We start from the raw sequence: 12746 nt of genomic DNA, 5'->3' as shown, positions 1-12746 counted from the left end.
TCAAATCTAATATTTTGCGTGCTTGCAGCTTTTCCAAACCAGAAAAAGTGCTGTATTTGTATACCACGATGGATTATTATGATTACTATCTGAAACATCCGTGCCTAAGGGGCCGAGAAGTTCTGTGGTCTTTTGCATTCTTACTAAGAGAAATGAAAGCATTAGTCCATACAAAAACTTGTATGTGAATGTTTGTAGCAGTTATTCGTAGTAGCTGTAATGTGGAAACAAACCAAATGTCCATCAACTGATGAACAGATGAATAAAATATGGTATATCCACACAGTGGAATAGTATTCAGCCATAAAAAGGAATGAAGCACTGATTCATGCTACAACATGGATGAGCCTTGAAAACATTATGCTGAGTGAAAGAAGCCAGTCACAAGAGACCACGTATGATTCCATTTATACGAAATGTCCAGAATAGGCAAATCTGTGGAGACAGAAAATGATTTCCAGGCTGGGGGGAATGGGGAACTTGGGGCTGATACCTGAAAGGTATGGGATTTCTTTTTGAGGTGATGAAAATGTCCTAAAATTAACTGTGCTGACGATTGGACAGCTCTGTCAACATACTAAAAGCCATTGAATTATAAACTGTAAATGGATAAATTGTGTGGTATGTGACTTATACCTCCATAAACCTATTTTTAAAAGAATCCCATGAGGTAGGAGCTATTACAGTCTCCATTTTACAGATGAGGACTGAGGCTTGTGGAGGCCCAGAGTCACAAGTGGGCAAGGCAGGTTTCTCTCCAGGTCTGGTGGCCTCCAGCTCCCACGCATGTGACCTCTTCACAGCGCTGGCCTTCACTTTACAGAGGACGCAGCCTCGGCCCCGGGAGGAGAAGGGGCTTCCAGCGCTCTGTGTGCTGCCCCTTCCTCCAGCCCAGCCCCCACCCCCAGGGGGAGCTTTCCAGAGCAGTTATGGAGTCTGGATTTCCCAGTCCTGTCTTGGTTAGGCTGTGCTCGCTGCGCTCTCAGGTGCACTCCCCCAGCGGGCAGCGTTCTGGCTGCTGAGTCACGCGTGTGGGCAGGTGACGCCGTGCACGGGCCCTCACTCCAGAGTGCCAGCTCCAAGGCGGGTGGGTCCTTGACTCACAGAAGCTCCTAGTGTGGATGCTGTCCAGTTTATCTAGTTTTTCTTTTCTTGTTGTGCTTGTGGTATCACATCTGAGAAACCATTGTCTAATACAAGGCCGCGAAGATTTACATTGTTTTCTTCTAAGAGTTTTAGCTCTCACTTCATAGGATTTTTATATTAAAAGAAATGGTGCTTGAAAACCATTTTCTCCAGCGGTGTGCATATATAGCCAGTCCTGGGTAAATGGTAGCTGCTGTTATTTTAAAATTACTAATTATGTTTATTTTTATTTATCATCATCGTTACTGTAATTAATCTCTCATTCCCATCTGGGTAGCTGCCTCTTGCTCCTTCCTGAAAGGTAGTGTTGGTGTTTGAACCCGTTTCTGGCACAACTAGGGGTGCATGGGATTGACGAGAGGGAAGACCTGCTTACTTACCTCCACTCCTCCATTTTTCACCAAACTTTTTTTTTTTTTTATGAGGAGGACTAGCCCTAAGCTAACATCCGATGCCAATCCTCCCCTTTTTTCTTGAGGAAGACTGGCCCTGGGCTAACATCCGTGCCCAACTTCCTGTACTTTATATGGGACACTGCCACAGCATGGCTTAACAAGCGGTGCGTCGGTGCGCGCCCGGGATCTGAACCTGTGAACCGCGGGCCGCCGCAGTGGAGCACGCGCACTTAACCGCTGCGCCACCGGGCGGCCCCCCAAACTTTTTGTTACGGGAAATTTAAAAACACTGGAGAGGAGAAAATGCTGCAGCATGCTCCCACGTACCGTCACCCAGCTTCACGAGTTAGCGACTTATAACCAGTCTCCATTCACCTACTTCTCTCCCCACCCCCTGTGCCTGCTTATTTTGAAGCAAATCCCAGACATCATATTTAATCTGTAAACCATTTTAGTACGCATCCCTAAAAAAATGAATCACCCCTTTCTAAAAACGGCCCTGCAGTGTTTTGGGGGAGTAGGCGAGAGCCCCCATTACCTCCTGAGAATTGAGAGGGCAGGAACCGCGAGTGGTGTCTCTCCTGTCCCTGTACAGTGCGGGCTGGCAGCTGCAGCTGGCCCAGTGGGCTCCCGGTCAGGACCTGAGCTGTCCGCAGAGGGGCGTCCCTGCAGCCCGGGCTGCCGCAGGGTGGGCATTGTGTCCAGTGGCCATCTGAGAGCAGAGCTGGCATGCCTCTCTGTCTGCTGGACGGGGCAGGGCAGGATGATCTCAGAGACCTGGGGTCAGGTTTGGCCGCGAGAGTCCACGTGTTGTAGAACCATGAGAATCCCTTTTGTTTTTATACCTGCCAACTCCTTTCATATCCGTGATCTTCTTGTTGCCCACAGCAGCTCCCTGAGATGGGCTTTATTCAAAATGCACATTTTACACACAAGGAAACAGAATTTCAGAGATTAACTGCAGTTTCTTGTTCGCAGACATAGAGTAAGTGGCAGAGGCAGGATTTGAACCCAGGACTTCTGCCTGCATTTTCTATTAGATGAGAGCAAGTCCCTGTGTCTCACTTCCTGCCTGTTTCCTGTCCGTAAATGGAAGTGCAGAGGAAATGGGATCTCTGCTCTTCATCTCGGTCTTCTCATTGGGCTCAGATTCTCAGTGGGGAAAGCTTGACTCCCCCTAGCCCAGCAGAGGGCCCAGTGCCCCTCTTGGCATCCTCATCCCATGGGCCTGGGTGGGGGGGCATCTGGCTGGTCCCTGCCCCTCTTTCCCCTCTAACAAACAGTCGATGTTGTCTTGGCCGCCTCCTGGCCCTGCTGACCCAGGCCTAGATGTTTCCGCCTTTCCCTCTTTTCAGTCTGCTTACAGCTGGCTCCGCCTTGCTAACTTCCAGGACCCTGTCTAGATGTCCAGCAGCAGGCCCTCTAAAGGAACATGTTTGCTCTTTGCCACAGAGACGGTTTGGGCCTTTCTTCCTCTGAGTGGTGATAAAATGGTACAGGGCGCTCACCCTTCTAGCAGTTTGGTGATTCTAAGAGACTTGTGAAAAATGCATGAGGCCTGCAGTACAATAGATAGGCTGACAAGCTGGGAGGCAAATCTACTTGTGGATAGCAGAGTGATTGGAAAAACTCTTTCTTTGCCCTCTCTGTCCTTGTCCCAAAAGAGATCGTGTTTAGGAATAATTCTTCAGTTAATACTGTTGCTTTCATCCCGAGTCCAAAGCTTGTTGGCGCCTGCTTGTCAGATCTTTTCCCCTTTGGTTTCTTCTAGCTTCTTTCCCTCATGAGTTTGGCTTAAATTCACGTCTTAATGATTCTGAGTTCTCTTTTCAAAGGTCACTGCCCTAAGACATAAAAGTGGAACCAGAACTGGCAGCTACGCAGATACTCCTCTCGGGACTGGGGGAGATTTTGGAAGGGGAGGAATGATCGTGTCCGTGTTTTATGTGACTCAGTTGTTGGGGGAGAATTGGGCCGGCCCATCGAAGTGAGTGTCTCTGACACTGCCTCCTTTTTGAGGGAGGGCAGCAAGCGTGTGTGTCCCCTGTAATGCCTCTAGCAAGTGGCTGTTTTTCCTGTTCTAGAACAGTCCCCATGTGTGGCCTTGAAGTCTGCCTCCATAAACACCGGTCCTTGGTTTTCTCCAATTTGGACTTTCAAGTCACGGGTGAGGAAACTGAGACCCTGAGAAGCCAAGTGGCTTGCCCAAGGTGACACTGGGAGGTGATGACAGTGGGAGCCTAGGTTTCTTGACCACTGGTCCCTTACTGTTCCCTCTACACAGGCTGCTTCCTGGCGTGTTGGAGGGGTGGGTGGTGAGGACAGTTCAGTCCTTTCAGTTCGTAACCCAGAACGTGAATCCATTGGCCAGGATTGTAGAGCCGGTAGAGTGAGGCCTAGAAGGTTCATCCACGTGTCTGGTGTATCCCACACGATGCCCTGGGGGCTGTCGGTGATGTGAAGTTTGATGAGTGATGACCTTTTAACCAGAGGATATTAATGTGATTTCATACATGTATGTGCATCTTGGTGTCTCATGAATGACATGCTCTTGGGGCAGCGTAGACTTAGTTCTGATGAAGGAATGGGGCTGACAGGGAGCGCTGCTGATGGGGAGCCTGCAAAGCAGAGGTGCGGGCACTTCGGGAGAGAAGAGCTGGGCACGGCCCCTTGGCCTGATGGCAGCTCTGGATAAACCTTCCTGAAGGACAACTCTCAGCTCCTGCCCACGTCCCCTATGGGTGGTAGACGTGGGCTGCCCCCCATCAGCTGCCAGGCTTGTTCTGTATGAGCAGAGTCCTCACAGTTGTGTCTCTCTGGAGGAGGAGGAGGAAGGTGGCTGCTGTTCTGCATTTAGGTCAACAGAATGTGTGTGCAAGGGGGGTGTGTAGGCTCTATGGAGTTCATGGGTGTGAGGACGGGAAGAACACCTCCCCACATGCATGCACTAGCTACCTCTTAGGGATGGAGAAAATTTTTTAAACATTCAGAGAAAAAGACACAGATGAGCCCGTAAGCAGATACTCTGGCGTGAAACACAAGAGGGGAGCAGATTTCAGAGAAGTAGATATGAATCTCTGGCTTTTGTGTTGAGAGCTCTTAAAAATGATTGCTAGGAACCAAAATAGATTCACTAAAAAGAAGAATAATGCCAGATGGAGCTTTCTTTTTTGTTGATAAGGTTTACTAGAAAAGAAGCATTGTGGCTTTTTTCCTGGCCTTTGCTGACCTCATGGACTGATCTTGTAGACTGAGCTGGGGGCGGGGTGGGGGTGTGTGAATTAAGCTGGTGTATTCATTCCCCCAGGGCGGGCCGGAACCAAGTACCACAAATTGAGTGGCTTAAAACAACAGAAATGTATTCCCTCACAGATAAGGAGGCTGAAGTCTAAAATCAAGGTGTCAGCAGGGCTGGTTCCTTCTGGAGGCGCTGAGAGAGAATCTGTTCCAGGCCTCTCTCCTGGCTTCTGCTGGTGGCCAGTAGTCCTTGCCCATCCTTGCCTTGTAGCTCCCTGACTTCAGTCGCTGCCTCCATCTCCATGTGGCCTTCTCCCTGTGTGTTTCCATGTCCAAGTTTTCCTCATCTTAAAGACACTAGTCAATGGACTCAGGTCCACCCCAATCCAATATGACCCCATCTTAACTTGATTACAAATGTAGACACTGTTTCCAAATAAAGTCACGTTCACAGGTATCAGGGGTTAGGACTTGAACAGATTTATTGAGGGGGACACAATTCCACCTACAATAACAGCTGGTGAATGGCCGCCCTTACCCCCAACCTTCTCTCTGAGCCCCTCTCTTGTTACCCCACCATTCCACATTTTTGTTCTTAGAATCGTAGAGTTTTAGGGCCAGAGGGATGGTCTCATTTACTCTATCTGTCCAGCAAGCCGCTCTGGCCCACTGACGTGGCTTGGGGCTCCTGTAGTCACAGAGGTGGCAGGTGGCAGGGCCAGGATCCTTGTGTTCTTTTCTTAGAAACATTTTGGGGCCGGCCCGGTGGCTTAGCAGTTAAGTGTGCGCGCTCCGCTGCTGGCGGCCTGGGTTCGGATCCCGGGCGCGCACTGACGCACCGCTTCTCTGGCCATGCTGAGGCCGCGTCCCACATACAGCAACTGGAAGGATGCGCGACTATGACATACGACTATCTACTGGGGCTTTGGGGAAAAAAAAGGAGGAGGATTGGCAATAGATGTTAGCTCAGAGCCGGTCTTCCTCAGCAAAAAGAGGAGGATTAGCACGATGTTAGCTCAGGGCTGATCTTCCTCAGAAAAAACCAAAAAAAGAAAGAAACATTTTGCTTTGTCTTTTGTTGAATTCTGTTATAAAGTTTCTTGTTCCCATGTGAGTTAGTGTTATTTCCCCGAGAAGATTGTAATTTCCGTGAAGACTGATTATGTCAGTTTCTCTTGCATTTCTGTAGTCTACTATGAAGTTAGTAGGTATTGAGTGAGCACTTGAAGTGAGCACTCGAGGGCCGGGTGGCTGCTCCATGGGGTGTGTTTCTCACCACGACACCTTCCAGCAGACTGCGTCATGAATCCCAGCATTCCACTCTCCCCTGGCCCTGCCTCAGAGTCCTTATCAGTGCAGGGCTCTGGGCCTGTCTCACAGTGTAATCCACACGTGGAGCAGATCTGGTTCAGGTGAGGCTTTATCCAGGAGTCAAATGAGCTGACCAGAACCCGGTTGCTCTCCTTTTCTCGGCTCTGTTTTCTCAGTTTGGGCTCCATTTCTGAGTTTTGGCTCCGTCAGGCCTCTCCTTCAGATCCAAGGGTGACTGCTCCCAGCTGCCCAGTCTCCATGCTCCCTCTTCTCAGTGAGGGAGAGAGTGTTGTCCCAGCATTCCCAGCAAGGGCTCTGAGCCTGCCTCTGATTGGACTGACTGGGGTCACTTGTCCTCTCCTGAGCCAGCAGCCCTGGGAAGTGGAATGCACTGATTGGTCTAACCAAAGTCATGTGATCCCGGTGGGGCAGAGTGAGTGGAGGCGGCTTCCGGTGACCCTGTGATGCCCCAGACAGAAGTGAGGGCTGGTGAGGGGAGGAGAGGTGAGGGCTGGTGGGGGGAGGAGAAGAGAGGGATGGACGTGGGGAGGGAGGGCTCGCTGGGTGAAATCTTGCTTGTAACCCTCCTTTCGGCATCGGCCTCCCCTCTCTGACCAGAAGGGTTTTGTTTTCCTTCCAGGAATACATCGACGCCCACCCTGAGACCATTGTCCTGGACCCCCTTCCCGCCATCAGGACCCTGCTGGACCGTTCCAAGTCCTACGAGCTCATCCGGAAGATCGAAGCCTACATGAAAGGTAGGGACACAGGTGGCTCAGCACCTGCGGCAGGCGGCCCAGCTCTGCAGTCACAAGGCGGTCATCGCAGGGGGCCGGGGGCGGGGGGTCTGGTCTTCTTAAGCACTCTGGGACAGGAAGCAGTTGAATTCCTGGGGGCAGACATTCTGAGGAGGGCCTTTCGTCCCTCTGTGACCAGCAGAGTTAGAAAGGAAAAGCCTCCGGGTGCTCCTCGGGAGGTAGAGTGGCTCCAAGCACTTTGAGACAGTTTTGTTGAGTCAAAGCCCCGGAGTGGCGATGAAGTGTCCCGAACACAGTGGTTAGGGAGCAGGAGCGTGTGTGGGATACTCAGCAGGAGGCGTGCCAGTGGAGTTATGTAACCGAGTGCAGGAGACAAACAGAAATGAAAGGGCCTTTAATCAAACCCATGGAGATATGTCATGTGGCAGCAGGGCCTCTCGGGGTATGCTCCGTGCTGGAGAGCGGAGCCTCCCTCTGAGCTGCGGGAGCCTCTCCTGCCAGCTGCAGGCTCCCGTCCCTGAGGACTCGTCCTCCCCACCTCCCGGGCAGGGCAGGCTGGAGAAGGCAGACTGCCTTTCCAAGGTGTGTGTTTGTGTGAGAAGGGCTTCTAGAAAGATTCACCTCCCGTCACCTCCTAGTTCTCTTTGCCTGGTCCAAGCGTTCCCTGCTGAGAGCTCTGGTTTTATTTTAAGGAGAAGTGCTTTGCCTGGGCGCTGGGGCTGCACGAGGATTAATCTTAGGGGCAGGAGAGGCAGCTCCTGCTCCTGCCATCCAGACCATGCGTGTGGCCTAAAGGGGTGGCCTTGAACCCTGACCTAGATGGAGACTTGACCCGAGGCGTCATTTCATGTGATGGTGGGATCAGTGGGGAGTTTAGCTCACAGGACTAGAGGCAGCCTGTCTGCAGGGGGACCAGCATGAGCATGATGAGAGCAGCATTTACTGGGTACATTCTAGGTACCTGGCATCAGGTTGAGTACCACAGGCTCTGAGAGGTTAGCAGAGGTGCCAGCATCACACAGCCTGTAAGTGGCAGAGCCAGCGTCCAGCCAGGTCTCTCCGGCTCAGGCTCTGCAGCTCCTAACCCCTAGGCTTACCTCTCATGTCCATGGCCAGAGGCCCCTGGATCTAGTAATGGACCCTGGATGCAGCAGCCACGGACCCTGGCTGAGAGAATTGGTGAATCCTTGGTTCTATAAGGAAGATGCCCTGCGGAAGAGCTGGGTGCTGGGCCTAGTTGTCCTGGAAGGGGTCTCAAGGCCTCTTTCCCCGGGTGCCTGGCATCCACCAGGTGGTGTTGAGCATGGACGTGACGTCCTTGGTTGCCCCAAGAGGACACACCGGCATCCTTGCTTCCTTGGGTCTGGAGTAGAGGGGAAATCGGTCTCTTCCCAGGAGGTGTGTGTTGGACACTGACTGTGTGGGAAGGGACAGGCCATCGTATTAAAAGATGAGAGGCTGGGCTAGTGGGAGGAGGTGCAGGTCAGCAGCCGTGTCTCACGTCCTGGACAAGTCCAGTGGGAGAGTGATGCGTTCTGATGGGATTAGGGAGGGTGCTGCTGAGAGGGCTTCTTCCGGGCAAAGAGCACAGGGTTCCAGGGGAGACAGGCTGTGGTTCCGCACCGCTGGCTGTGCGGTCTTGGCCAGGTCGCTTGACCTTGTCCTGCCTGTTTCTGTAAGATGTGGATAATAAGTGGTTTACCCACAGGGTCCTGGGATGATGTCTGATGAGCACTTAGCACGGGTCCTGGCCCATGGGGTCACCCAGGAGTGCCACCTGCTGCCACTGCTCCTGTTAAGACGGAAGGGGCCGAGGCATCTGGATTGGCCTGGAGTCTGTCTTGCTTTTCATGGGCAGGGACTCAGGGCTTGGTGTCAAGGGTGAGCCCAGGCTGGAGTGTGAGTGTGCATGGCACGGTCGGGACTGCCGTGTGCACAGGCAGCAGGGCTGTGCCTGGTGGGCGAGCACTGAGGGAGTGAGGGCAGCGGTGTGGGCCAAGCGGGGAGAGAGCTGCAGCATGGGGTGCTTATGCAGGACTTGCAGACTGTCAGGTCAGAGTGGGGACCCCAACATCTCGTGCAGGGGGGTACTTGGTTCGTGGGCAGCCGTTGAAGGTGTGTGAGCTGACGAGTAAGGATGGGACTCCATTTAGATCAGTGCAGATGTGGCCTGGGGACAGGTTTTGGTGTCCGTTACCTGTATCCTGTTCTGAGAAGGACCCACACCCAGCCTCAGGCGTGAGGGACTGGTGACCGGCCCCACCGGGGGAGACAGTCAGACAGACACTCTGCTGGGGCCGAGAAACCTTAATCCCAGGGGTCGTCAGCTCAGGAGCTCCCTGCCAGGGGGATGTCCCCCCTGGGCCCGGCAAGAACTTGTTGACTGAACCCTAGAGGCGGGCTTGGTCCCAGGCCACAGGAATTATTGTGTGGGTGGACCGTGACCGCTGCTCCCTGGATTTTCCTTATCGTGCATGCTGAGCCAGGCTGGTATTCTTCTAGGAGGGCGGTCAGAGGCTGGGGCTTCCTGGAGCCTTTTCCTGCCCACCCGGGGGCTGTTTGCGCAGAAGCACTGCTGGCTGGTCTCTGCTGGCTCCCTCTCCATGCTCCCTGCAGAGGCCAGTCCTCCTCCCCCGTGCAGATGCAGAGAGCCTTCTGTGGGGAGTGCATCCCTGGCGCTCCTGCACCCCACTCCTGCTATTCCTGGAGGCACACAGCCCTGTTAGACGTACTGTAAATGGCCATAATTACCGTTTAAGTTCCTCAGACAATTATAGCAGCCCAACTGCTTTTGTGTTGGGAGAAGGGAGGACTTCCTCAAGTTGTCACCACCCCCCATGCCTAGGCGGCTGTCCTGGCCTCAGAGAGCCTGGGCGGCTGTAGAGAAGACAGAGCAGGGGGAGGCTGCTGCAGGAGAGGGCCAAGGCTCTCTGCTCTGCATTGGGGGGTGGGTAGGTGGGCTGTAGCACATGGGGAGGTCTCCCAGGAATGAGAGGCGGAGCACTTGGATGGGGTTTGGGGGGAGTCCACACTCAGATGGGCTTCTGTCTCCATGCAGAGCGTCAGCTGTGGGAGACAGGGGAGACCCGCTGCCTGGAGCTCCCAGCCTCCCCTGTCTGAGTCCCTGGGAAGCTTCCAGGCGGTTGATACCACCTTAGCTCCATGTTCCTAGAGCTCGCCTTCTAATTCAGAGCCTGGAGGAGTCAGGGTCCTTGCCCCGCCTCAGACCCGTCAGTCTCAAACCCGCCAATTCGGTTAGCACTCAAGTTACTACAACAACAGAGACCTGAGGTAATAGTGGCTTAAATGAGATGGAACTTTGTTTCTCTCTCATGTACAAGCCCAGAGGAAGGCCACCTGCTACTGTTGTGCCATGGCACGGACCCAGGCTACTTCCCGCTCATTGTTCTGTGGTGTGGCCCCTCCTGGTCCAAGGTGGTGTCTAAAACTCCAGCCGTCACATCCAAGATCTAGACATTAGAGTGGCGAGGGGGACTAAGAAAGAGGAAGCAAAGGGAAATAGCCCAGGTTGTCTTTTAAAGAAAGGTTCTGGAAGCTACAACATGATGCTCTGTTCCCATGGGGCCAGAACTGAGTCACATACTGAGCTGCAAAGGAGTCGTGGGATGTGGTCTTTATTTTGGGCAGCCATGGGCCCAACTAAAGTTTGGGAGCTTTGTCACCATAGAAGAAAGGGGAGAATGAATTTTAAGGGACAACTAGCGGTTTGCCACCACACCTTCTGAGAAATGGGTTCCTGCCTGGGGACTCCATGGGTGAACGACTCTTAGAATGACCATTCCCCCTCCGGCTGGCCAGGCGATGTGGCCTCAGCCTGTGACCTCAGCAGCAAGTCCACTCCACACAGCAGCTCACTACAGCATGAGGTCAGTAGGCTGGGAGAGTGACCCACCCCAGAGCACCTGGGCCACAGGTTTCCCTAGTAGGTGACTGCTTCTGGGCGGGGCTGCACCCAGAGGCACAGATGGCGCTGAAGCTGGATCCAATTCAAACCGGGTGCAGGAGCCGCCCAGAAATTAAACACTGCCTGGCGCAGGCATGGGGGCAGGGTGGGGCGGGAGGCTGTGTCGATGAGCCACGATTGCCACACACACGTTTGCAGGCCCTTTCTCCCACCAGTGCCTGCTTTGCCCCACGGGGCCGAGATTTTGAGATGGAAACCCCCAGACCAGGGCCTGTCTCTGCCGCCCCTGGCCGGACGATTCTGGGAAGGCTCTAGCCTGCTCCTGAACTGGCCGAAGCCATGTGTGAGGAAGCTGGACCGCGATTGGATGACGCGGGTTTGTCTCCCTGGCCAGGGGCAGTGGCTGGTGAAAGGTCTGAGGCCACAGGACAAAGGGCTGAGAGGCCCTCTGAGCTGATGACGGCTGTGGGTGAGGGGTGGTTCTCCCAGAACCTCCCACACTTGTGCTCTGGAGGTGACAGATGGCCGTCGGCTGCCAGGCCTCCCTGGGGAAGGGGGTGCACACCACCGATTGAGCATTTCTGCCTGTGGTTTTATGGGAATTTAATCAGCACTCATCTTGGAGGCTGTTTGGAAGCTGGATTGAAATGGAGTAATCTAGACACCCACTGAAGAGAAAATAACATTCCTCAGAGCCTGAGAGAAAGAATTCCCCACAGAGCATCCGCCGAGGGGTTGGGGAGAACTGCGGGGATGGGGGTGTGGTCAGGTGGGGGCCGGCTGTCGGTCCGCTGTTGGTGAGCTGCAGAGGGCTGTGGGTGGGAGAGGAGAGGGCAGGGCGGGACTGGGAGTCGAGGGCCTCAGATGGCCTGTGTCCTGTGGCCTGCGTAGGTCCCTTTTCCTCTCTGAACCCGCCTTGTCAGCACTCAGGCAGGCCACTAACTACGTGCCAGGCACTGTTTGAAGCCCTTTGCATGTATTAGCTAATTTAGTCCTCACAATGACCCTGTGAGAAAGGTACTACTGTCATCACCCATTGAGCTGAAGTTGGATAAGGCCACAGAGCTGCTAGGAGGCAGAGCTGGGGTTTGAACCCACACCATCTGGCTACGCTCTTAGCGGTGTTCCTGAATCTGGCTCCCATCCTTGGTGTGTACTGCCTCCTCCACCCCACCCTGAGACTGATCGGAGGGGCCGAGGCCAGGATGGGTTAGTCAGATACAGTCGGGGCTCTGCTGCCCGGGGCGGGTGGTCCCCGGAGCCTGCTGGTGTTGTGGGCACTGCCAGCTGGTGCCGCTCCCGAGCGCCCTCTGGTGTCCAGGTGGTGACACTGACCAGAGAAGTCCCTGGTGTCCTTGAGAGAGACTAGCAGCTCTGCTTCAAATGGTCAGAGTCTTGCCCCCTTACGGTTATTGGGGAAACAATCCTGTCTGTTCTTTCTGACGGCAGCACCACATTGCAGTGGAAGAGAACAGGGCCTTGGCGTTGACAGACCTGGGCTCAGATCTCAGCCCCCTTGTGTGGCCTGGGCCGTCACCGGCCCTCTCTGAGTGGTCTGCTCATCTGTGACGGGGGTTGCCCACACCTCCGTGGGGGGAGGTGTACGGAAGCTCTGGCCCCGAGTTAGGTGTTCAGATGCTGTCAGCTCCCTCTCCTTGGTCCCACTGGGTGCCCGGGTTCTGGATGGGAGGCGTGTGGCAGAAGCCTGTGGCAGGTAGCAGGGCCTGCAGTAGTGGAGGACAAAGAGGATGGAGTGTATGCCCCCCAGGACTGCTGCTCCCAAGTCAGGGCCAGCTTCCAGCCCTGATTTTGTGCGGGAGGCTGGAGTTTTAGATCAGCCCCCCAGGAAGATGCGTCACACCTGTTGAGTGGCCTTCTGAGGAGTTGGCCCCTTTGGTGCCTACCAGCCTGGACCTCCTCAGATGTCACCCTGCCCAACCCACTGGGCCGAGGGGACAGTGTACCCCGTGGAGG

General features: G+C 54.2%; 1 protein-coding gene across 2 annotated transcripts in view; it reads left to right on the top strand.

The window, feature by feature from the left end:
* Positions 1-12746, top strand: part of ITPK1 (inositol-tetrakisphosphate 1-kinase) — a 177886-nt gene that overhangs the window by 121522 nt on the left and 43618 nt on the right. For both annotated transcript variants that reach the window (XM_058567583.1, XM_058567584.1), the window contains one exon: positions 6730-6847. In XM_058567583.1, the coding sequence (XP_058423566.1) occupies positions 6730-6847 (118 nt within the window). The remainder of the gene's footprint in view (positions 1-6729; positions 6848-12746) is intronic.

The sequence above is a fragment of the Diceros bicornis genome, chromosome 24, assembly GCF_020826845.1.
Source record: "Diceros bicornis minor isolate mBicDic1 chromosome 24, mDicBic1.mat.cur, whole genome shotgun sequence".
Taxonomy (NCBI): domain Eukaryota; kingdom Metazoa; phylum Chordata; class Mammalia; order Perissodactyla; family Rhinocerotidae; genus Diceros; species Diceros bicornis.
Note: the sequence above shows the minus strand (reverse complement) of the source record. Positions and strands in the feature narration are given on the sequence as shown.